General features: G+C 40.2%; 1 protein-coding gene across 2 annotated transcripts; it reads left to right on the top strand.

The window, feature by feature from the left end:
- The first annotated feature begins 771 nt into the window (after positions 1-771).
- Positions 772-26,929, top strand: trim9 (tripartite motif containing 9). Of its 2 annotated transcripts, XM_062994833.1 has the most exons (11): positions 772-1,696; positions 15,439-15,534; positions 15,747-15,869; positions 18,185-18,295; positions 18,863-19,016; positions 19,139-19,284; positions 20,567-20,705; positions 21,961-21,999; positions 22,244-22,547; positions 24,711-24,873; positions 26,786-26,929. In XM_062994833.1, the coding sequence occupies exons 1-11, from the start codon at positions 851-853 to the stop codon at positions 26,861-26,863; spliced, it is 2,199 nt and encodes a 732-aa protein (XP_062850903.1). In that variant the 5' UTR covers positions 772-850; the 3' UTR covers positions 26,864-26,929. The 2 variants fall into 2 exon arrangements, with proteins under 2 accessions (XP_062850903.1, XP_062850904.1); XM_062994834.1 differs by lacking the exon at positions 21,961-21,999.

Here is a 26,929-nt window from a genome sequence, read left to right as displayed (position 1 = left end):
TCCCAGTGATTAAGTGAAGGCGTAGATCTCAAAATAGCTGTCAATCAAAACGGGATTCAGCCTTTCGACTGATCCTCCAATCATCTTGCAGAAGCTCCGCATCCAGACCCGCCCACAGCTCCATTCACTCCCAGAGACGAATCAGCGTCCAGGGCGGGACAAAATCGTGGCATTTATCCAATGACCGGCGAGTTTCGAAGCAATGAAAAAAACACTTCCATGCAGTCCCATTGAAGTGAATAGACGCTCAGCTTCTACAGGCAAATGCATTGATGCTAAGGGAATGTATGAGAAGTTAACAAAATCGAGTCAGTCGATTTGTGATAAGTAGCTGATTCTGAACGAACTCGTCTTCGAGATGAACGTGTTCTAACGCATTTGTAGTCAATGAAATGTTAACACAACTGTACATATTTGACCATTTAATTTTTGACATTTTAGGGGAAGCTGAGCTTCCCTTGCAGTCTTAGAGAAATCGCCACTGCTCCAGACCACCCAAGAAGGATGGGTCCCTGCTGAGTCTGGTTCCTCTCAAGGTTTCTTCCTGTAATTTTAAGGGAGTTTTTCCTTGCCACAGTCGCCCTCGGCTTGCTCAACAGGGGTTTTTGTATCTGTTGGTCCTGGATTTTGTAAAGTTGCTTTGAGACTATGTCTATTGTAAAAAGCGCTATATAAATAAATTTGACTTGACTATAGATGCTGTCTGCAGCTGACTCCGCCCCCTCTATAAATACCCTCTCCTGCGTCTCCAGTCACTCAGTCCGGAGTGAAGACGACCTGAGGAAGGAGGGAAGCTGGTTGTATTTTAGATCTATCGCTGTAAACACATTAATTAATTACTCTAGCAAAAATGGACGAAATGGAAGAGGAGCTTAAATGCCCGGTGTGCGGCTCTTTTTATCGCGAGCCCATCATCTTACCGTGTTCACACAACATCTGCCTTGCCTGCGCCCGGAACATCCTGGTGCAAACGCCGGACGCTGAATCTCCACAGGGCGGTCGCCCCCCCAGCTCCGCACCGTCTGATTACGACTACCTGGACCTGGATAAAATGAGTCTTTACAGCGAATCAGACAGCGGTTACGGCTCCTACGGCGGCTTCGCGAGTGCACCCACCACACCTTGCCAGAAGTCACCAAACGGAGTGCGGGTGTTCCCTCCGGCCGCTATGCCCGCAGTGGCACCGCAGACTCACCATCAGCTGCTCGCGCCGCCCGGAGGTTTACCACCGATCCCCCGCAACGCCTGTCTCACCTGCCCGCAGTGTCACCGCAGCCTGACCCTTGACGAGCGCGGACTGCGCGGCTTCGCCAAAAACCGAGTGTTAGAAGCGGTCGTGGACCGCTATCAGCAGAGCAAAGAGGCCGCGCTCCGCTGCCAGCTGTGTGAGAAAAGTCCACGGGAAGCGACAGCCATGTGTGAGCAGTGCGACGTGTTTTACTGCGACCCGTGCCGCCTGCGCTGCCACCCGCCTCGCGGTCCCCTCGCCAAGCATCGCTTAGTACCACCCGCACAGGGACGCATCAGCCGGAGAACCAGTCCGCGCAAAACCTCTACCTGCACCGAGCACGATCTGGAGAACCTCAGCATGTACTGTGTGCAGTGTAAGACTCCAGTGTGCTACCAGTGCCTGGAAGAGGGCAAACATTCAGCACATGAGGTCAAGGCTCTTGGGGCAATGTGGAAGCTGCACAAGGTGAGTCTGTGGAATACTCAAGACTCTTTAATCCTAATCATCAGACCTCAATGCTCATAGCTGAAGATCTTATTTATTTATTAGGATTTTAACATCATGTTTTACACTCTTGGTTACATTTATGACAGGACGTAGTTACTTGTTACACAAGATTCATCAGTTCACAAGTTCCCACAGTCATGGGCAATTTTGTATCTCCAATTCACCTCACTTGCATGTTTTTTGGACTGTGGGAGGAAACCGGAGCTCCCGGAGGAAACCCACGCGGACACCGTGAGAACATGCAAACTCAACATGGGGATCGAACCCAGGACCTTCTTGCTGTGAGGCGACAGTGCTACCCACTGAGCCACTGCGCTGCCCAGTTGAAGATCTAAACGTATAGTTTAAAAATTTTGCATATACTGTTTTTGTCTTTTAAATATACTTAAAAGCAGTCCTTTCCAGCTGTTCTTTTTTTGTTACTACATAATTAGAACACACTTGTCCATAAATAGCATACTATACATACAACAGCTTGTTTGACTGTGGACAGGGTGGCACGGTGGCACGGTGGGTAGCACTGTTGTTTCACAGCGAGAAAGTCCTGGGTTCAGTTCTCAGGTGGAGTGGTCAGGGTCCTTTCTGTATGGAGTTTGCATGTTCACCCAGTGTTTGTGTGGGTTTCCTCCCACAGTCCAAAGACATGCAGTCTGGTTAACTGGAGATACTAAAATAGCCTTAGATGTGTGTGTGCTGTGTGATGGACTGGCAACCTGTCCAGGGTGTTTCCTACTTTTTTGCCCGGTGAATTGTGCTTACAAAGCTAGAATAAAGGAGTGGTAAAAAGCAATGGTAAAAATAGACAACAAAAGAATGTGGACAGTCCCGCCCATATTTTAAGCAGCTTATGATACAGACATAAGTTTATTTAGATTTGCTTCGGTTACTCCTGACGCTCCAGATGAATTAGGTCTCAATGTAAGACCGTTTACATTTTCTTTTTACCCTTGCCAAGAGACCAGTTACATGTACTTTTCATTGGGTGCACATGAACTAGCCCTGTTTACATGACTACTGAGAAGTCACCTGCCAATCATATCCACTAACAAGGTATTGGGGGGAGATGCCACAAAGTTCATTACATTATAAAGCTCTCCACACAGCTAAATTAATAACCTAAGTTGATCTGTATTATTTATACCACAAAGGTTTCCAGATACCACACAATTAAAATAACACTGTTGTAAAAGGTTTTCTTTAACAGAAACAGTCACAAAATACAGTTGTACAAATAATTAAAATCACCAGACTGCATGTAAATACACTTCCCGTACATGTGAATGTATTTTTACACATTGCAAGTACAAAACACCAATGACAAAACAAGACCAACCCAGTACAAGCATCTGATCCTATTGTCCGTATGTGTTGTTCCATGTATTACTGGAGAGGCTATAAACAATTCTGCTTTCTTTATTAGAGTCTGTAAAGCAAATTTCTGATACAATAATAATAATAATAATAAAGGGGCGACACGGTGGTTTAGTGGGTAGCACTGTCGCCTCACAGCAAGAAGGTCCTGGGTTCGATCCCCAGGCGGGGCGGTCCAGGTCTTTTTTGTGCGGAGTTTGCATGTTCTCCCCGTGTCTGCGTGGGTTTCCTCCGGGAGCTCCGGTTTCCTCCCACAGTCCAAAAACATGCAGTCAGGTTAATTGGAGACACTGAATTGCCCTATAAGTGAATGGGTGTGTGTGTATGTGTGGTGTCCTGTCCAGGGTGTTACTGTGTGCCTTGCGCCCACTGAAAAGCTGGGATAGGCTCCAGCACCCCCCCTTCCCCGCGACCCTAATTGGATAAGCGGATGAGAGAATGAATGAATGAATGAATAATAATAATATAATTTCATTCAAAAGGACTTTTCAAGGTACCCAATGAATGAGGGTACAAGGGTACAGATAAATTACAGTACATTAAGTACATCAGTAATAGATATAAAGAGCAAATTCCAAAAAATAAAACTATGTTAAAAGAGAGAAGCAATAAACGATACATGCAACTGGTAAACAAAGAGTCTTAAGTGAAAAAGTATCAATTAAATATAAATAACAATCAAAAATTTTGAATTACATAAACAACAGTTTTGTAGATTTCCACCATGAATCCAATGAGACTTTTTTAACATTTACTTAATGTTAACATTAGCCACACTGCTACTACTACACTCCCTTAAAGTGTAAATTTTCAATTCCAAAGAACCTCCATTGAAGAATGCCATGTGCAATGAGAGCCAATCATGTGGTACTGTGACACTGCAGTTATACTATCTAATCTGATTGGACAGAAACTTGGCAGGGAAAGACAGATGTGGTAGAACTGGTAAAACTCAAAACACAAGCGAAAAGATTTAGGTCAAACAGAACACAGTAGGGAAGGACATACTGTAAATCTCATTCACAAAGTGTTACGTGGTTGATCCTGTACACCCAGATCAAACGCTATGTTAGGTTCAGGTTTAAAAGAAAATGTTGCCACCTCTGTGTTCTGTTTTAATAGTATTTTATGTGTGCTTTAGCTGGTGCATGGAATGTAGAGCATTATTAGGGCACTTTTCTACCTGTCCATAAAAAGGCATCTCCATGGTGACGTTAAAGGGATGTGTGTTTTTGTCTCCATGGTGTTGTTAAAGGCATGTGTGTGTTTGGTCGGCAGCAGTAAGATGACTGATCTTTCACTGTGTGTGTGCTTCTTTAGAAGCCAAAAAAGTAAGTAGGGGAGGAACGCCTCACTCCATAACTCTTCTCACAATCATTTACATTTATTCATTTGGCAGGACCTTTTATCTTGAGAGGCTTACAGGTCAAGAAGAATAAATCAATGTGTCTGTTTGAGAACTTCACAGAGATAGTCATTTCCCCACCATGTTTATTAGTGAGGAGAAAATGTAGGACAGTTGTAGGAGAACAGAACTGAAGTTCAAATATAAGGTTTGATCACTTTATACATTTGTTACAGAGCAGTACCACAGGTTTATGTTATATATACACTGGTCAGCCATAACATTAAAACCACCTCCTTGTTACCACACTTACTGTCTATTTTCTCTGCATGTTTTGTTAGCCCCCTTTCATGCTGTTCTTCAATGGTCAGGACCCCCACAGGACCACTACAAAGTAGGTATTATTTGGGTGGTGAATCATTCTCAGCACTGCAGTGACACTGACATGGTGGTGGTGTGTTAGTGTGTGTTGTGCTGGTATGAGTGGATCTGACACAGCAGCGCTGCTGGAGTTTTTAAACACCTCACTGTCAACGCTGAACTGAGAATAGTCCACCAACCAAAAATATCCAGCCAACAGCGCCCCATGGGGAGCGTCCTTTAACCACTGAAGGTCTAGAACAGGGGTATTCAACTAAAATGTAAAGAGGTCCAGTTAGAGAAAATTTCTTGAAGCAAAGGTCCGGAATGTTTAACTATATATACTGTATATACAGGGGTTGGACAATGAAACTGAAACACCTGTCATTTTAGGGTGGGAGGTTTCATGGCTAAATTGGACCAGTCTGGTGGCCAATCTTCATTAATTGCACATTGCACCAGTAAGAGCAGAGTGTGAAGGTTCAATTAGCAGGGTAAGAGCACAGTTTTGCTCAAAATATTGCAATGCACACAACATTATGGGTGACATACCAGAGTTCAAAAGGGGACAAATTGTTGGTGCACGTCTTGCTGGCGCATCTGTGACCAAGACAGCAAGTCTTTGTGATGTATCAAGAGCCACGGTATCCAGGGTAATGTCAGCATACCACCAAGAAGGACAAACCACATCCAACAGGATTAACTGTGGACGCAAGAGGAAGCTGTCTGAAAGGGATGTTCGGGTGCTAACCCGGATTGTATCCAAAAAACATAAAACCACGGCTGCCCAAATCACGGCAGAATTAAATGTGCACCTCAACTCTCCTGTTTCCACCAGAACTGTCTGTCGGGAGCTCCACAGGGTCAATATACACAGCCGGGCTGCTATAGCCAAACCTTTGGTCACTCGTGCCAATGCCAAACGTCGGTTTCAATCAATCTTGGGCTGTGGACAATGTGAAACATGTATTGTTCTCTGATGAGTCCACCTTTACTGTTTTCCCCACATCCGGGAGAGTTACGGTGTGGAGAAGCCCCAAAGAAGCGTACCACCCAGACTGTTGCATGCCCAGAGTGAAGCATGGGGGTGGATCAGTGATGGTTTAGGCTGCCATATCATGGCATTCCCTTGGCCCAATACTTGTGCTAGATGGGCGCGTCACTGCCAAGGACTACCGAACCATTCTGGAGGACCATGTGCATCCAATGGTTCAAACATTGTATCCTGAAGGCGGTGCCGTGTATCAGGATGACAATGCACCAATACACACAGCAAGACTGGTGAAAGATTGGTTTGATGAACATGAAAGTGAAGTTGAACATCTCCCATGGCCTGCACAGTCACCAGATCTAAATATTATTGAGCCACTTTGGGGTGTTTTGGAGAAGCGAGTCAGGAAACGTTTTCCTCCACCAGCATCACGTAGTGACCTGGCCACTATCCTGCAAGAAGAATGGCTTAAAATCCCTCTGACCACTGTGCAGGACTTGTATATGTCATTTCCAAGACGAATTGACGCTGTATTGGCCGCAAAAGGAGGCCCTACACCAGGGGTATTCAACTAAAATGTAAAGAGGTCCAGTTAGAGAAAATTTCTTGAAGCAAAGGTCCGGAATGTTTAACTATATATACTGTATATAATATATATATATATATATATATATATATATATATATATATATATATATATATATATATATATATATATATATATATATACATATATATATATATATATATATATATATATATATATACAGTATATATATATATATAACATATATATTGATATATATTATATATAAATAGCCTAGTAGTTGTATCAACATCTGCATGTAATCAATAACTGACTGTCAAATCAGATGTCTGTTTGTTTATTAGGATTTTAACGTCATGTTTTACACTTTGGTTACATCATGACAGGAACGGTAGTTACTCATTACACAAGGTTCATCAGGTCACAAGGTTCATCAGGTCACAAGTTTATATCGAATACAGTCATGGACAATTTAGTGTCTCCAATTCACCTCACTTGCACGTCTTTGTACTGTGGGAGGAAACCGGAGCACCTGGAGTAAACCCACGCGAACACGGGGAGAACATGCAAACTCCACACAGAGAGGACCCGGGCCGCCCCACCTTATCAAACCTTTCTCTTATCAAATTAAGAGAAAATAAAAATAAATTGTGCTCCAGTGGGAAGTAAGAACAGAAATGAGTCTCTCCATCACGGATTAAATGCTGTATTTTTGCTGTACACGTTTCTTTTTTGGAGAGCGCTATTTGTCTCCTGTCTCACTCGTCTTTTTCTCAACTTTCTCCTGCACAGTCGTCTGTATCTCTCCCTTCGTTTTTTCTACGTTTGCTATCTTTCTTTTTCTTTCCACCGTCTTTCCACATGTAACTCGCCTCTAACTCTCTCATCTGTCTGCACTGTAGAGTCGCAGTGTTTACCGGCTGGAATGCACAGACTTGATTGGCTGAGTGGTGTCACATGATTGGTCTGTGCGTTTTCTCATCCGCTAAACCGCTACCGTAAAGACTACAAAAGCTGCGCCGGTTAAAATAGAAGCGCTCCGTCAGGTTTCAAATAATAACCTTCTGTTTTGGCTGTAGGTCCGGGTCCGTATGGGACAGCTTCTGGGTCCGGATCCGGACCGCGGTCCGCCTGTTAGTGACCTCTGGTCTAGAAGATGACCAACTCAAACAGCAGCAATAGATGAGTGATCGTCTCTGACTTTACATCTACAAGGTGGACCAACTAGGTAGGAGTGTCTAATAGAGTGGACAGTGAGTGGACACAGTATTTAAAAACTCCAGCAGCGCTGCTGTGTCTGATCCACTCATACCAGCACAACACACACTAACACACCACCACCATGTCATTGTCACTGCAGTGCTGAGAATGATCCACCACCTAAATAATACCTGCTCTGTGGTGGTCCTGACCATTGAAGAACAGAGTGAAAGCAGGCTAAAAAAGTATGTAGAGAAACAGATGGACTACAGTCAGTAATTGTAGAAGTACAAAGTGCTTCTATATGGTAAGTGGAGCTGATAAAATGGACAGTGAGTGTAGAACAAGGAGGTGGTTTTAATGTTATGGCTGATCAGTGTATGTGTATATATAATGAAACCAAGTATTATTGTATAAATATTATTAGAAGATCCACTTTAATCCATATCAGAATGCTGTTATACAAGATCTACATCTTACTTTGTGCTTGAGTAACTTCTCCCATTAAGTTAAATTGAACATTAACATCATACTGGTTCAACTAGTTTAGTGTCCTGAATGTACTGTAGATTAAGTCATTATCAAAAAGTTAATTAAAAGCACTAACTAAATCTGCTAATTAAGTAAAAGATGCAGCCAATATCTTAAAGCTCTCGCTAACAACATCAGTGTAGCTATTTTTGTTGTAGAAAATATGGCGACAGTTAACTCATCACACCATACCACTGTTTTATTGGTCAAGGTCCAAGACTCAGTGGTCTGTATATCAAGTCGTCTGTGTTTCACACTGGCCTTGAAAGATATTTCTGAATATCTGCCCTCCCATGAATTTTAGCATGGTGGTCCCATGATAAATAAGGTGTGACTGTACTCATTAGCATTTAAAAATAAAGCTGGCCATCACTGTTTACCATCAGGTTCATGATGAACGTTAATGTTAGGAGGGTTATAGACTGAAAAGAGGTCCTGTGTACTGCTACTAACGTGAATGACAACATTCCAAAGAATAGGGACAATGGTCACTACCATTATTAAAGACTTTATTATATTGTTTTGGGTAACTGTTTTTGTCCATGACTTCTGAATGATTCATGACTGCATAAATCCCTCTAGGCCAGATACAGAATGTGTGTGGCTTAGTATGGTGTGTATAGCACATGGTCATAACATGGTTATACACTTTTTTTTATAAAAAAAGAAAAGTAATGATGTGTATAAGTTAAATGAAAATGGACTTACATTTACAGCATTTAGCAGACACTTTTATCCAAAGTGACAGTCACGGGTGTGACTGAATACAATGCAAGCAACTGAGGGTTACAGGCCCTGCTCAGGGGCCCAAAACTGGCAATTTGGCAGTGGACTAGAGGATGAAGCAGCCACTTTCTGAATACTAGTCCAGTACCTTAACCACTGAACTCAATTATTAGGCACTGCAGCTACCTTCTCATATATTTCTCACAGGTGGTACTGAGACTATTCTGGTGTATGTATAGCTTTGTGTGGAGTGTATAAATAATCTGGATCCTTTAGATTAAAACAGAAATTGTACACGGACATATACAGCTGTAACTGTGTGTCTTTGGTGTGTATATCTGTGAGTGTTTGCCTTTGCAGTCGTTCCTTTCCTCTTGTTTCTCAGACAAAGGGATCCTTTGTATGTGGGCTCTGTTGTTGTGGAGATGTATCAGATTCCCATGTCCACAGAAAGCTAGTGCAGATCTATAGTTTTTCTGTTGCAGGTGTGTTTGAACTACTGTGCTGTGGTATAGATCTATATCTAAATATTGATTATCCTCAATTCAGCAAATAAATCTAATCCTTGGATTACACACAGTTATTATATGTGTAGGACAACCAAATCAAACAAAGCAGAATCTGAATAAAAGAATTAATCTTGGGAGGGGGGGGGGGGGGGGGGGTATACTTCCCAAAATGTTTGATTTTGTATCTTTAGGATGGTGAAGGAAGGAGTGACACAAGAGAGTCAGAGCAAGTGGAGAACAATGTAATTTATTCCAGTGGTCACTGATGCCAGGAAGTGACAGTCACTGAGTGACAGCTTATAATAAGTGATGAATTTAAAAAGCTTTGAATCGAGTGGCTCACAGTCTCTCAAGTGAAGTATACATATACACAAGTAAGAGGTGTTTAATTCAGCAGTTTGGGTGTGTATTAATCTTAATCTAGATAGTTTGACCTAAAATGGAATCCAGTTCCTAATGCATAGTTCTTGGCTATTCCATGGGTGTTTAAGCAAAGACAGGCCTGCATTATTTGGACTATTTTATTATACAAATATAATATACCATGAAGTCATAGACATGTAACATTATGGAAAGACAAGACGCTTTTTAAAATACTTACCATATAAATATATGAATGTATTTATATACGTATTTTGGATATGATTGATACTATCTAACAGTTTTTATAAATGCTCATTTTCTCAACAGATATTATAAAGAGATACTATGTGGGAAAAACAATAGGATGAAATATACACTGATCAGCCATAGCATTAAAACCACCTCCTTGTTTCTACACTCACTGTCCATTTTATCAGCTCCACTTACCATATAGAAGCACTTTGTAGTTCTACAAGTACTGACTGTAGTCCATCTATTTATTTACATACTTATTTTAGCCTGCTTTCACCCTGTTCTTTAATGGTCAGGACCCCCACAGGACCTCCACAGAGCAGGTATTATTTAGGTGGTGGATCATTCTCAGCAGTGCAGTGACACTGACATGGTGGTGGTGTGTTAGTGTGTGTTGTGCTGGTATGAGTGGATCAGACACAGCAGCGCTGCAGAGTTTTTAAATACCGTGTCCACTCACTGTCCACTCTATTAGACACTCCTACCTAGTTGGTCCACCTTGTAGATGTAAAGTCAGAGACGATCGCTCATCTATTGCTGCTGTTTGAGTTTGTTATCTTCTAGACCAGGGTGCTATTGGCTGGATATATTTTTGGTTGGTGGACTATTCTCAGTCCAGCAGGGACAGTGAGGTGTTTAAAAACTCCATCAGCATTGCTGTGTCTTATCCACTCATCCCAGCACAGTACACACAAATTTCTGTTCTCAATTCCGAATTTATTCAGTATGGCTGAGGCACTGTGTACAAAGCAAGTTTCATAAAAACATGATTTGATTAGTATGAAGGAGGGGATGCACAGAGGGGATGAGTGCCTGATTTAACAATTTCCCACAGAAACACTTCAAATAAAAAAATTTTTGTTTGCATCAACCATTTTATTTTGGAAAGGGTAGTGATTTGGTGTTTTTGGTGAATTGTGTAATATAGGGTCTGGTTAGTGGTTTTACGCTTTAGCTGGACAAATATGCTCTACCAGAGGCAATCAGAGGGGCAAATATTTTTTCTCACCACTTTATTTCATTTTAGGTTACAATGTGTGGGAGCTTTACAGTGTGCAGAACCCTTCTATTTTAATTAGAAGCCTATTGCCAAATTTTAATGAACAGCACATATTTGGCACTTTCATTCTAAACAGATTGCATTGCTCTAGGCGTCAATATGCTGCTTTTTGCTGCCAAACCATCCAGTAGAAGTAATTAGAAAGGGGTCAGATATCATGCATTTCAAATATACACCACAATGGCACAGCAGATTGTGTCCTAGAGACCTGGCGACCCTTGGCTCCAGCCACTGTCTATTAGAAGTACTCTGAATACACAGATTTTAATTTACCTGTAACATACAAGCTGTTAGGTGGATTGGCTGCTATAAACTGCCCATAGGTAGATGGGTTAGTAAGTGATGCCCATGTTCTGCCGTGACACCAGCCTCCTTTTATTTGAGAAGGCATTCCACAAGTGCAGTGTGATTGGTTAGAATATGTTAGATGTGCAGTGTGATCGGTTAGAACAGGTTAGATGTACAATGTGATTGATTAAAGCAAGTTAGAAGTGCAGTGTAAAGGGGTAGAGAAGTGTAGAAGTGCAATGCTATTGGTTGGAGCAGGGTAGAAGTACAATGTGATTGGTTGAGCATTTAGAGACTAAAGCAACATGCACAGATTGATCAGCTCTGACAGTTGCTTTCAGCCTCACACTCGCTCTGTCACCCACAGCAGTGAAAAAAGGAGCATAATTAATTGGGTGCAATAGCACTACAGGAAATCATTTAGTCACAGCATGCTCACTGCTTCAGATATTTCACATACTGTTCACTTAAACCTAGTGCACACTACACAACTTTAAAAACTCTGAATCACTGGACAGTGCACTCTGGACAACTGAATCCATTGCAGTTGTTTTTTGTGATCACAGGGGAGTGCACACTTACTGACTTTCCCTTTGGGATTGATGAAGTGATCTATCCATCTATCTATGTCAGTCAGTCACCAACATAGACTGTGCCAGACTGTTTCACAAAATAAAAGCATGAATGTACCCACTAAATAGTGCAGAATAGTGTATATATAAAAATACATGAGTTCTGGTTGGAGGAAGCAGGGTGCTGAAAATCTTTTTAAAAATGTGAAGGATCAGAGCTGCTCTATTGATAATATTTAGCTACAATTTATTAAACTTGCTTTATTAGGCTGCACGCAGATAGAGGGGAGATGCTGCTTCATCCAGAACACTGAAGAACTGTGTCTCAAACTACACTCTATTTTTTCTTTACCACAATGTGGTTAAAATAGTAAACCCATCATTGGTGAGGAATTAATTAACCATACTTTTTAAGTAGATATGTGGTATTTGGGACACAGACGCTCCCTTTACATCCTGATATATAGTGAGTAAGGACACCTGTCAAGCTGGAAAAATGGCATGCTCTTCATAATTTGCTTCTTGGATTTTCTATTCCTTCTATTCTTTCTATTCCATTTTTTGCTTCGGCTGTTTCTAAACATTAGACTTGCAACTAGCCACTTTAAAATGCACATTACATGACTGATACTTACAAACATGCTGGGCAACCTAAATACTGAGCAGCAACTGGAGATATTGGGTCAGTGAGCAGTGCACACTACCCAAGTGCTTATGGTGGGTACATGTCAAGTCTAGTTACCGAGAAACCACAGAAACTTGAAAATCAGGCCAAAATTGTGTACTAGACAGTACACCCATAAACATTATTGTGTATTACAATCAATAATTGATCAGCGACAAGTGAACCATCAGCGAACATCAATACAGCAAAAATGCATTTACAATATTAACAACATAATAGTATTAATAACAGTAGTAGTTAATTTTGTGAAAAAAAGCAGTGTTAACAGCAGCAACGGTTATGACAGGTAGAGACAGTAATACCATTTTTTTACATTTGGGGCAGTGGAGTGGCAAAGAAGTTGTCATAGGAAAAGGAAGAGAAAGGAAGCTAAGAATAGGGGGCTTGGATGTTCAAGATTTTGCAGCGCATGGTACTGTGTGTCCTTCTTCAAAGACTATCTTTACAAAAAATTAGGAAGTGCATACCTGTCTCAGGCTGTTTCGGTACAACCAGGTAATTCTATGCCATTGTTTTTTAAGGTTGAGATTGTGGACACTTACCCTGTATCTGTATCAGATCATCTGCTTTGTACCTCTTGCTGTTTAATGTCTTTGCAAGAATGATGCTGTCCATGTGTCCCTGTAAAATGTAGGTCGTAAACTCACAGGGGAAAGGATGTCATTTGTTATAACTTTGATTTTAGTAACTGTACAAACTACAGATCTATTGCAAAAGTACACAAATGGTAAACCATAGTTCTGAAGTGCTGGCAGGTTACAGTGAAATCCTAGACAGGAGAACATCTATGTGGTGAGCAGAGGTCAGTTCAAGTTGGTCAGATTGCATTCAGGATCTGTTTTGCTTAGAATGTGGTGGTTTTCTATAAAAGAACACCCTTTTAGGATCAGACTCCACACTGTGTCATTCTGCTCTGCTTTGTCTGCCATCTGGTTTTGTAATGTCTCATGCATGCCATTATCTTACAGATAAATTTTTTGTGTGTATTCTGCCTTACATATTCATTCTTACTAATGTATTATGCTATTCTCACAGCTTCTTCTTTTTATTGCATTTCACTAAACTTCCCAACTTTCTCTGAAATGGGGTTTGTATTTTTTTGACTTGTGTAATTCCCACACTCAGGAAAAGAAGGGTCAATCGAGTCTCATGTGGTCTGTTTCCTGTTCATACGTTTCTGTACTGCTCTTACACACACTACACTGATTCAAGCCCTTTCCCCTACATCCATTTTTTATTTGTTCTGTTATAAGACATTATAGGTCAGCAGTGTTTCCACTTAATCACATATCATAGCAACAGAACTGATATTCAGACCATTAAAGATACTATAATTTATACTAAGATTAGTTCCCAAATTTTAGGGGGATAGTGCTAGTGTATAGACCGGCCAAAGGGTGAAAATACCACATTCTTTAAAGAAACACAAGGACTCTGAGTTCTTCTGAGTTCAACATCAACAACAAAACGGCTTTTATTCTTTCTCTAAAATATAAAAAAGAGAGTTTTAGCCCTGAATTTGTTGTGAGGAGTCTAAGAGAGCAAAACTAGCTCAGCTTTTTGGGTGGTTGTCCTGAGATCTGACCAATAATGTTGCTTAAACTGCAATTTGAGAGGCGGTTTGAGAAGATCTTATTGGTTAAACAGGTGCAATGCCAAAGCGGCTCAGCCTAAGTGCTTAGTAAAAAGGTGGGTCTTCAGTCGTCTTTTGAGGACACCGATGTATGAACAGACAGGGGGAGTTCATTCCGCCACTTGGGTGCTAGTACAGAGAATAGCTCTGATGCGTGTCTTCCTTCATTTTTAGGTGGATCAAGATGAAGGAGACTAGTGGCTTGAAGGTTGTGTGGTACAGAGCAGGGTTTTATTAGATTTGTTATGTAATTTGTTTATTCTCTTGAACCTTTGTATGACTGACAGAAGTGCAAAGAAAAGATTTCCAATGTTTTTACTGACCAACTTGATTGTATTTTATCAAAATAAACAAATACAGATTTTGTTATCTACAGCACACTTGAAAAAGTGGGACAAAGGCATGTTTACCACTGTTTTACCATTTACTATTACTTTTACTATCACTAGCATTTTTGTTTATGCATTTTCTCCACTTTTTCTCCCAACTTTTTAGTGCGTCCAATTGCGTCACGCTTCCTCTCCACCCCCGCTCTGATTTGAGGAGAACAAAGCTAACCCACGCCCCGTCCAATACGTGGGCAGCAGCCATATGCGTTTTGTCACCCACATTAGGCAAGTGCATGTATGCGAATCAGCCTTGTGTACGGAGAGACACACCCTGATCCACACTCTTTCCCCGCCTCTGTGCAGGCGCCATCAATCAGCCAGCAGAGGTCGCAGTGCATCCACTACAAAGAGTCTCTATCCGGCTTTAATACCCCACCCCTATATGAACAACAGGCCAATCGTTGTTCATGTGGCTGCTCAGCCTAGTCAGATGGCAGAGCCGAGACTCGATACGATGTATTTAAAATCCCAGCTCTGGTGTGCTAGCATGTGTTTTTATCGCTGCGCCACCTGAGCGGCTACTTTAACTTTTTAAAGGTTTGGAGACTTTTGCAGTTTTTAAAGTTAACTTTTTGATTAATACAAGACCTCAGCTGATTAACAGTCCATGATCTTGGTTGTCTGATTCTCCTCTTCACGATGCAGGCAGGCCAGTCAAGCACTTGTACTCTCTGTCTACAAAGCCACGCTGTTGTAGCATGTGCAGAATGAGGCATGGCGTTGTCTTATTAAAATAATGATTGATTCCCGACAAAATACGTCTTAATGGCTCCATATGTCTCTTTAAAATCAACTTCACCTTTTATAAGCGTTTGTATTTAAGAGGAAACGTGTGTCTTTTACTGTCTGACTATTTCTCTCTCTATGTCTCTCTCCAGGGGCAGCTGTCACAGGCACTGAACGTTCTGTCTGATCGAGCCACTGAGGCCAAAGAGTTCCTTGTTCAGCTCAGAAACATGGTGCAGCACATACAGGTAATCAATGTAGCATGATGGATGTGAGAGAGCAGAGAGGTTTGTAATGAAATAATATGAGAAATGAATAGAAAGTTCTGGAAGTGCTTGACCTGTATTACTTTCTGGAGACTAAAATGCCAGTCTAACTTTCTTTGATGTGTGTGCGTGTGTGTGTGTGTGTGTGTGTGTGTGTGTGTGTGTGTGTGTGTTTGTGTGTGTGTGTTTCTCAGGAGAATGGAGTTGAATTTGAAGCTTGCTTGGTTGCTCAGTGTGACGCCCTGATTGATGCTTTGAACCGCAGAAAAGCACAGCTACTGACCAGAGTGACCAAAGAGCATGAGCACAAGCTTTTGGTAAACACACATACAAACTGTATGCACACAGGTTCCAAATATTTTAAACATTTACATGGTGCACATCTGCGTAGAGGACGACCCATTAACATTATGGAAATTACCTGCTGGCACCTGACACCTCCAAGGTTCTTTGCTTTTCTTGCTTTGAGAAGTGAGTTTCTCCTGACCTTTCATCTAAAATAATCAGAAACCATTAAGCCATTTAATGGTCAGTATAAGATCTGCTAAAACAAAGCTGTATGCCACAGCTCAGTATTTATGAGGGGTGTCCATATACTTCTCAAAACCTACCCACTAAAAGGGTCAATATGATTGCTCAGTTTCACTGCCATTTGATATTGATGTTTCATTACATCACACAACACTCTTTCTAGCAACTAGAGAGGGTAACAAACAGGCTTCTTTAATTTGATTATTTACATTTCAACACAAATTGAATAGGCAGGTATAGGTAGGGATTTGTTTGCTTAGGTTTGTATGTGTTTAAATATTTGTTTAAATTATGAGTAGATAAAATACAATTAGAACTCAATTATACACATTATACTATTATATATATATTATTTTCTAAAATATCTTAGGCCCTCTCTGAGGGACTAGAGGGCCCCGACGGTTCCCCTCTGATATACAGCAGTGCTTTTACTAAAATAAAACCAGTTACACAGCATTAAATTGATTATCATTTGAGTTATTGCTGTCCTCACTGTTTACTTGTTCTTACACCATTGTCTTAATTTAAAATAACGATATTTATTAACATATGTATATCTTTGTTTTGCAAGTTCAAAGCATTGTTCTGACTTTATGATTTACCATTTTCACTATTTAACAGCAGCTTTTAAACACTAAGCCTTTAGCAGAGAGTATTTACTGTGATGCAGGTACGGTTTGATTGATCAGCTACAACTTAAAGAAATTACCACTAACAACTAATATCAGATGCAATGTGAGCTTAGATAGCAGTGTCGAATGACGCACATTATCATTATGCTCATCACCCTTGCTCTGCGTATTCCACTATAGATTAAGTTTGTCAGTGTACTGTATATCTCAATTGCATAATTTATTTCAATTTTTACTTAAAGTTGTGATAGTTTACTGTTTATTTATGTCTCTATTCTTTGTATATATATATAAACGTAAAAAATTGCATCACGGACCGTGAAATATGTATTTTGCTGTAAAATTCTAAATTTAAGGTTTGTGTTTAGCGATTTAACATTTTTACTTTACGCGAAGTATCAAATATGAGGCACAATATGCAATATGAGGTGGTTCTAGCAATCATATGCAATTACGTTAGTGTAACAGACAGTTCTGTGGTGTAGTGTGCTGACAATGTTTGATGTATGTGTTTACGTTTTGAGTACATTTTGTCCTTTTGGGGATTCCATACAGTGTGCTTCTTCTCTTAAAAACCGATGAAATCTGTGATTTTTAAAAAAACGAGGTTGTGAAATTAAGCAAATTTCCCTGTGAATTTAGTAGAGCCCCATGTATAGTATATCTTTCCTATATTTTTATTGATCTACAATATGCTGATACCTGCACCAAGAGAAATTCCCTGTACACCTGGTCCTTGGCGAATAAAGATTCTAACTCTGAGATATACTTGGGTATACTGTACAGTGTTGTGATGTGCTTTGTTACACTGTGTTGCATTGTGCTGGTCTCTGCTGTGCTGTGTTGTATGTAGTGTTGTGCTATGCTGTATTGTGATCCCCCTGATTTAAATTTGGCCGACTCACCCACAGTTTAGCATTTTTTTATTTATTAATTCAGGCCTACAATTGCCTCTGGTCTCCATGGAACGACGGATCTGTTGCTATGTTACCAAAATGTTAGCTCTCCAGAATTGTAAAGTGCTTCAAGTGAGAGGAAGGAGACACCCACCCACACACACATGCCTAGTTTGATGCCAGCTGGAAGTCACAAATGATCTCAAACCGCGAGCTCTTCGTTATTACGTTTAGAGGGGAGACAACATTTTTGTTTAAGAGAGAAGCGGCTAATAAAGGGTTTTTTGCAAACACACGTACATGTACACAAAAAAGAAAAACACACATGATGCTTCTTCACAGAGAATACAGAGAGCCTTTCTACAGTTGCTTAGCAACCCAGCCTCAGCACCAGTATAGCAGTAAGAAGGGAAAGACATTTTATCAGCTTGTTTAAGATAAATCTAACCAATTTAGATTCAGAGAGTGTAATAACTAAAGGTTTACCTTATCGCTTTTGAATTTTTTAGTTTCTTTGTCTTTTCCCTTCTCATTATCATCTCTCTCACTGTGAGTGTTTCTTCTGTCCGTCAGGTGGTGCGTGATCAGATCTCTCACTGTACAGTAAAGTTAAGGCAAACGACAGGCTTGATGGAGTACTGCATGGAAGTCATCAAAGAGAACGACCCCAGTGGTTTCCTACAGGTCATTCATATCAAGCATCCTACAGCATTTTAAACCCATAATTCCAGTAAATATCTTGTTTTCTAAATAGTTTGTCTGCAGAGCATTTTGTATATTAATTTAAAGGCTTAATTAAATGTGAGTATTATTTCCAAACATTATTTCCAAACTTTTTTTCACATATTTTTAACATATTAAGTTAATGGTACATACAATAGTACTTATTGTAGTAAAGTGTTAGAATACTGGAATACATCATTCTGTTTCATGGCATATGTGGATTAAGAGACACAAGCTATGCAACTGCTATTAGATATTTTTTTTTTAGTTAAAAAAAAGCAAATCTTGCTTATTTTGATTGAATTTGTTTCATCCTCTCTCAGCAGACACATTTTAACAAAGTAGAACTTCGGCTTTAACATAGAAACATAGTTTTTATATCTACAAAGTGTATTTCAGTTACAGTGTGTAATTTTTCAGACAGATAGACAAAAAATTCAATGTTCTTAGTAGTAATGACACACCCAGTGAACAGCTTGTCAGTATGTATGTTCCCTTTATTAAGTGTATTTGTGTATGTGTGTATAGATCTCTGATGCTCTGATTCGCCGGGTACATATGACAGAAGGTCAGTGGGGTAAAGGAACACTCACGCCACGTATGACCAGTGACTTTGACCTGACGCTGGACAGCGGTCCACTGCTACAGACCATCCACCAGCTGGACTTTGTACAGATGAAAGGTACTATAAAGTGTGTGTGTGTGTGTGTGTGTGTGTGTGTGACTTAATATGTTTGATATGTTATTAGTGTGCATACTGAGACGTTTTTGCCTCTGTGTGTGTGTGTGTGTGTGTGTGTGTAGTTCCTGCAGCTCCAATCCTGCAGCTGGAGGAGTGCTGTACTCAAACCAACAGTGCCACTCTTTCATGGAAGCAGCCTCCTCTGTCCACCATTGTTGTGGACGGCTACATACTAGAGCTGGACGATGGCAATGGAGGACAGTTTAGGGTAAATATCATCCCTGAATACACAAACAGAAAAACACTTGAACATCAAACACACAAAACCTTTGCATTTAAAATATTTAGATTGACATCACAAACAAATGTCAGCAGAGCTTTAAGGTGCTGATTTTGGTGCTGGGGTTTCCTTCTTTTATTTTTACTATTTTATTGAAGCACTTTCTCCTTTTTTCTCCCAATTTAGCATAGCCAATTAGTCTTTTGCTGCTGGGGACCCCTGTCGCATCCGAGAAGAGTATATTTGCCTGACACACGCTCCCTCCGATGCGTGTGCGGTTCACACCCCCAAACTTTCTTACATTTGTATGTAAGACCAGTAAAGGCTATTAAACATGACCCATACCCTGTCTGATGTACATTTTAGGTCTTTATTGCAGGATTCTATTTTTACACACACACACACACACTTCCTCTCTAAACAGGCCAAGCTCTTTTTTAGGCACCCAGGTTCTTCTGTTCTGATTTCTGCTCTATTTTTTTAAAGACATATAAAGACAAAAGCATTAAACACGGTTAATTTATTTATTTATTCTTTGTTTGTTTTACCACTGATTTATCCTGGTCAGGGTTGTGGTGTGTCCGATGCATTGGGCAAAAAGCAGGAAACACCCTGGACAGGTTGTCAGTCCATCACAGGGCACACACACACATGTTTAGCACAGTTTTTGTACTGGGAGGAACCGGAGCACCCAGAGGAAACCCACATGGACACAGGGAGAACATACAAACTCCACTAACAGAAAGGGCCCTGGTCACCGGGCTGGGGAATCAAACCCAGGCCCTTCTTTCTGTGAAGTGATAGTGCTACCCACTCTACCACCGTTCCACCTTCTTACATTTTATACAACTCATTATATTTAAATATAGCATATTGTTTGGGTAGCACTGTCGCCTCACAGCAAGAAGGTCCTGGGTTCGATTCCCAGGTGGAGCGGTCCAGGTCCTTTCTGTGTGGAGTTTGCATGCTCTCCCCTGTGTGGAGTCTGTGTGGGTTTCCTCTGGATGCTCTGTTTTCTTCCCACAGTCCAAAGACATACAGTCAAGTTAATTGGAGTTACCAAAAATATCCCTTAAGTGTAAATGTGTGTGCATATGTGTTTGCCCTGTGATTGACTGGTGACCTGTCCGGGGTGTTTCTTACTTTTCGCCAAGTGAATTGTACTCACTGTGACCCTGACCAGGATATAGACGTGGTAAAATAGACAATGAATAAAGAAATGTATATATTTTAGTACATATATGCTCTTACACTGATGTGTATTTCACAGGAAGTTTACGTTGGCGCGGAGACAATATGCACGGTGGACGGACTGCACTTCAACAGCGCATATAGGTCTCGTGTTAAAGCCTTTAATACCAGTGGTGTGGGGCAGTACAGCAAGACCTTGGTCATGCAGACCTCTGAGAGTAAGTGGTGTTGTCTTTGTTACTGTACATACACACAGCTGCTCGCTTTTTCCCCATTAACTATGCTTGGCTTCTGATAAGTAGGGGAGCTGGATGTGTTCAGTATGTTGCCTGTATTTTCCTAATCAGTGTGCAGCAGGAAACAGAAACATTAGAATCTAAGCTTTTGTGTCTCTGAGTACCGCTGATGCTGTTCATGAGGATTGTCTGAATGCTGCTATCAATCCTGCTATTTCCTGTGTAATATCTAAGGCATACAGTGGATTCATTAAGTAAGACAAGATTCCTTTATTGATCCCCATGGGGGAAATTCGAGAAGTATTCAGACTTCTTGACATTTATGTGCATGATGTGTGATATTCATTCATTTATTGTCTGTTTTAACACTGCTGTGTCTTGATCTGGGTCGCAGTGGGTCTGATTTATTGTTCGAAAGGCAGGAAACACCCCGGACCGGTCAACAGTCCATCACAGGGCAACCACACACACACATTTACACACATGTTCATACTTAGGGGGGGATTTATTATCTCCAATTAATCTTTAAACTGTGGGAGGAAACCAGATCACCCGGAGGAAACCCACACAGGCACAGGGGGAACATGCAAACTCTCAATAGAAAGGACCCAGACTGATCCACTTGGGAATCGAACCTAGAACCATCTTGCTGTGAGGCGACAGTGCTACCCACCATGCCACCGTGCCACCCATATGTGTGATATAGTTTTATTGAATTACAGTTTGCTGCTGTTTTATTTTTATGTTTTAAAACCGCTGTATCCTGGTCAGGGTTGCGGTAGGTGCGGTTTCCTTGGAATCACTGGGCACAATAAAAGTATAGCATTCCTTTTTTTTTTTTTTTAATGATTGTGTTAATTATTAATTAATGCTTATTTAACTTGTTAGTGGGTCTTGTAGTGTCTTCCAGGCATAAACAAAGATTAACTACCATTAAATAAAAAATAAAAATAGGTTTGTATTTGTTACTAATATTAGGACAACCAGATGGTCATTATTCTTACATGTTGTACCGTGGGCATCTTGGTGGATGAATAAATGTTATACCATTATTAAAAAGGCTTTATGACTGTTTCATTATAGCACTGCGCATATCCAGCCTCTCCAATAAGCTGCTTTACCTCCCACTCTCATGAATTTTCCTTCTATCATCGCTTCTTTCTTTTATTTTCACCTTAACACCCCCTTTCGCTCTCTCCCCTTCCCTCTCTCTGTCCTTTTCTCTCTTCCATGTCAGCTGGACTTGCCTCATGTGATATTAACGCTCTAGCTACAGGTATGGACGGCTTTCTCAACCGAAAAACCTTCGCGTCCTGCGTCCTGTTTTTTATCCTCACTACAATCGTATTCACGTCTGTCTCACAGTTGCTGCTGAGTGTGTGTGTGTGTGTTCTGTTTGTGTGAATGCCAGTATGTTTGCACTGAAATGTCTCAGGCATAAACACCCATATTCAGTGTATATTAATTGAACAAATAAAATATAACAGTTTTTTGAATGCATGTGTGTGTCTTCCCTGCAGTTGCCTGGTTCATTTTTGACCCTGTATCAGCCCATCCGGACATCATACTATCCAATGACAACCTAACAGTCACATGTAACAGTTATGATGACCGGGTTATCATGGGAAACACACCCTTCTCCCGTGGTGTACATTACTGGGAGATGACCATCGACCGCTACGACAACCATCCAGACCCTGCGTTTGGGATTGCTCGGGCTGATGTGCTGAAGGATGTCATGTTGGGAAAGGACGATAAGGCCTGGGCGATGTATGTGGACAACAACCGCTCCTGGTTCATGCACAACAACTCACACACTAACAGGTACAGAAATGTGTGTGTGTGTGTTAATGTACTATGTACTGTATATGTATAAGGTGCAATGACTGAAAATAGACAAAAAAAATTTTTAACATCTGTTTTTAAACTGTGGTACAAATATGAACACTTTTTAGAGTAATATTATTTATATAATATATAATTATATTTATATAATATTATACTAAAAATGATTTGTAGATTTCTGACATATCTGCTTGTTATATAGGTTTAGATTAAAGTTTCAGAACAAGCACTGGTGGTGAGATCAAAACCATTCAATGTAAATGGACAGATAGATGAGTCCTGAGCTTTAGTTATCTTTACATTAATCATCAGAATGAGAAGGGAGTTTGATTGTGGCAAGGGTTTTGGTGTCACACAGGTTGGTATGAGTATTTAAGATCTCCTGCTGATCTCCTGGAATTGTCTCTAAAGTTTAAACAAAATGGTACATAAAACTTCGAACAAAAAACATCCAGTGTGCGGCAGTTCTACAGGTCTGTTAATCAAAGAGGTCAGATGAGAATGGTCAGACAGTTTTAAACAGACAGGAAGGCTATGGAGGAAACTTAAATAACCACTCTTTACAACCAAGCATATTAAAATGCACAACACATCACACCTTCAGGCAGACATGCTACAACAGCAGTACACTTCTGTAGATAAGCACAAACAGTCTAAGGCTACAGGTTTACCCAAACGTGACAGTAATTAATCGGAATACAATACGTCCATGTATACACCTTAATCAGAATAGACTAGTCAAATACAATTATTATCTGATTAAACAAGGTGGGTAATCCTTTAAATAATTTGTTCAATAGAAGAGCGAAAAACTGGTCTGCAGAAGAGACGTTTATGCTGCAAACTTTAAAAAAATTATGTGCCACGGCCACTCAGGTGGCACAGCGGTAAAATATCCTAGCACACCAGAGCTGGGATTTCAAATACATGGTATTGACTCTCAGCTCTGTCATCCGGCTGGGCGGCTATATGAACAACGTTTGGCTGTTGTTCATCCAGGAAGGGAGCTGGATAGGGACTCCTCATAACTGATGCAATTACGACCTCTGTTGGCTGATTGATGCCGTCTGCAGAGAGTAGAGAAATAATGCGTTGATCAGGGTGTGTCTCTCCATGCACAAGGCTGATCTGCATATGAACTGCCTCGAGCAGGTGAAAAGATGCAGTCGGCTACTGCTCACGTGTCGGAGGGGGCTTATGTCAGTTTGCTCTCCTCAATCGGGGCGGGGGTCAGCACCAGTAGAGAGGAAGCGTAATGCAATTGGGTAAAAATTGGACGAGCTAAAAATTGGGAGAAAAAGGGAGAAAATGCATTAAAAAAAATGTATGTGCCTCGGAATGTTGCATGACATAACATCTTTCTCTCATCCATTCTTTAATAAATTTTCTTGAGTCTGCCATAATTTTAATGCAATTAAAAAACGACCACACCAACTAACATACTGTTGCTCCTCTGACTGGACTGACTTGATGCTTGTTGTCATGGTAATGTGTACACTAAGTGGTACTTACACTAAGTGGTACGCATGTGCATCATTTTGGATTGTATTACTTGTAGCGTGGATGTAAACTGAGCTTTTCATCAGATTCTAGAGATTCTAGATTTAGTCCTAATATATAATGTGAATTAATCTTCATGTAAACATAGCCAGTGATCAGATAGGTTGCCTGATCTGATTTATCTATATTTATGCAGCATCAGGCTGATGGAAGGTTAAGAATTTGATGTAAACAGCATGAATCCATAAATGCAACCTAACTTGTGCCAGCGGCTCTGGCTAGTTGTGTTGGTGTAATGGTGTTGGAATTGTTTTCTTGGCACAATCTGGACCTCTGATACCACTTCAGTATGGCTTGAATGGAAAAACCAGAAGGGTTTTGTTGCTTATTGTGCAAATCTCTTAAAAGCCATAGTTTACTCATCCTGCAATAACTACATTTAGCATGAAAATGTGATTTGCAGCTGATAGATTTACTGCAGTTATGTGATGCAATTTTTCAACATGTACCAAAATGCCAAAGGCATGTTTACTACATTTTTTAAAACCCATCCCACAAAGAACCGGGGTCCTACGCAGTAATAGTATAGATCAATAATAGAGATCAGGCTTTAATTTTAGAATCTCTTTGTCTTCTTTTCAGGACGGATGGAGGGATAGGTAAAGGAGCAACAGTGGGTGTTCTGTTGGATTTCACCCGAGGGATTTTGTTGTTTCTTATTAATGATGAGCAGCAAGGTCCTGTGGCCTTCGACTCACTGGAGGGTCTTTACTACCCCACCATCAGCCTCAACCGCAATGTCCAGGTATCACTGTATAGCCACAATGATTAACCAGCACACACAGCAGTAACTATAAAAATATGGTTCTGTACTGGTAGATCTTAAATAAAACAGTGTTAAGTGTATAATAGTTCCATGTTCTTGTCTTAGGTTTAGCAAATACAGGGGAAAAAAACATGGTGGATTCACTATTATACACTGATTATATTATGATTATAGCTCTATTGATTTAGAGAAAAGTCTCAGTTTATAGGATGGTTTAGTCAAGAACAAAACAGTAAGACATTAATACATTTAATGTATTTAATGCTCAAATGTACAGAAGTTCAGAAAGGCCATGTGCTATTTATTTATTGTGTTTTAAGATAACAGAAGTGGTTTTCTAGAGATCAGAACCTATTTAAGCTAACCACACTTTTAACACTTTAACACTTTAACACTTAAACACTTAAACAATTTAACACTTAAGCTGACCTATACCTATTTACTAAAAAATTTTTTCCATTTCATTAATCAAAAAACAAACAAACAAAAAAAAAAACCACTTTGGTTCTAACAGGTTTCAGCAGATTTGTGTTCTTTGACTGTTGTTTACTAAAACTTGAGAAATGAAATGTTTACTATGGAAGCACTTCTGTAAGTCGCTCTGGATAAGAGCGTCTGCTAAATGCAGAAAATGTAAATGTAAAATGTAAATTTCCTTCAGATATATTCAAGACATATTTACTTAAGATCACGATCTATTTTCTTGAGATCAGGACCTTTTTTCTTGAGATCAGAAATTATTGAGATCAGGACCTTTTTTCTTGAGATCAGGACATATTTCCTAGAAACAGGACTTATTTTCTTAACATCAGGACCTATTTTCTCATATCAGGAGTTATCTTCTTAAGATCAGGACTTTTTTCTTGAGATTAGGACTTATTTTCTTAAGATCAGGACCTATTCTCTTGAGATCAGGACCTACTTTCTTAAGCTCAGGATCTATTTTCTCGAGATCAGGACCTATTTTTTACAGATCAGAATTTATTTTCTTGAGATTAGGACTTATTTTGTAGAGATCAGGACTTATTTTCTTCAGATTAGGAGTTATTTACTTGAGATCAGGACTTATTTTGTAGAGATCAGGACCTATTTTTTCAGGTTAGGACTTATTTTCTTGAGATCAGGACTTATTTTGTAAAATTAGGACTTTTTTCTTGAGATCAGAATTTATTTCCTCGGGATCATGCAGCTGTTTTCTTGAGATCAGGATCTATTTTCTTGAGATCAGGACTTATTGTTCTCATTATCTCAAGAAAGGAAAATTTGTATGATCACACATTTTCTGCTGAACAAATGCATAAGCTGCCTTTGTTTTGTTCATCACATCATGAATCCATGCATTTGTTTTTACTTTAGGGACACAAGAAGAAATAACTGTATGTGTAAGATGCAGGACATTTTGTATGCAAGACCATTTTTAAATTGGTGTTTGTCACTTAATAGGATTTGCCAGCTTTGCTGGAGTGTAGCGCAACATTTTTTTCATAAGAACACTTATAAAATGTCATGGTGTCCAGAAAACCTTTGATTTAGTTTTTTGAGATCACAAGATAAAAAAAACACTTTTTACATTTTCAGCAGACGCTTTTATCCAAAGCGACTTACACAATGAGCTGAACACAATGAGCAATTGAGGGTTAAGGGCCTTGCTCAGGGACCCAACAGTGGCAACTTGGTGGTGGCGGGGCTTGAACCGGCAACCTTTTGTTTACTAGTCCAGTACCTTAACCACTGAGCTATCACTGGCCCACTTGGCCTTTCTGGAGTTTCATACAAATGTAAATTGGGTAAGATGTAAAAGTCAAAAGTTTAAATCTCAGCTGTGCTATCAACCAGCTGGGCAGTTGATGTATATAGTCTGAAAGGTTACTTTTTTTGTGCTTGTGTGTAGGTGACTCTTCACACTGGGCTGCCCATTCCAGACTTCTACACTATAGGAGAGTCAGATCCTTCAGGCTCTGTCTGCTGAAGAACCACCTAAACTCGCACCACACCACACACACACAATACAAACAAGATAAGTGGATACTATTCC

Source organism: Trichomycterus rosablanca, chromosome 5 (assembly GCF_030014385.1).
Source record: "Trichomycterus rosablanca isolate fTriRos1 chromosome 5, fTriRos1.hap1, whole genome shotgun sequence".
Lineage (NCBI taxonomy): Eukaryota > Metazoa > Chordata > Actinopteri > Siluriformes > Trichomycteridae > Trichomycterus > Trichomycterus rosablanca.
This window is presented reverse-complemented; position numbering and strand designations above follow the sequence as displayed.

Coding starts and splice junctions, on each gene's coding strand:
- trim9 (XM_062994833.1), top strand. CDS start 851: ATGGACGAAATGGAAGAGGAGCTTAAATGCCCGGTGTGCGGCTCTTTT. Junction 22,000..22,243: donor TATTAACGCTCTAGCTACAG/GTATGGACGGCT, acceptor TCTTCCCTGCAG/TTGCCTGGTTCATTTTTGAC. Junction 24,874..26,785: donor GCCTCAACCGCAATGTCCAG/GTATCACTGTAT, acceptor GCTTGTGTGTAG/GTGACTCTTCACACTGGGCT.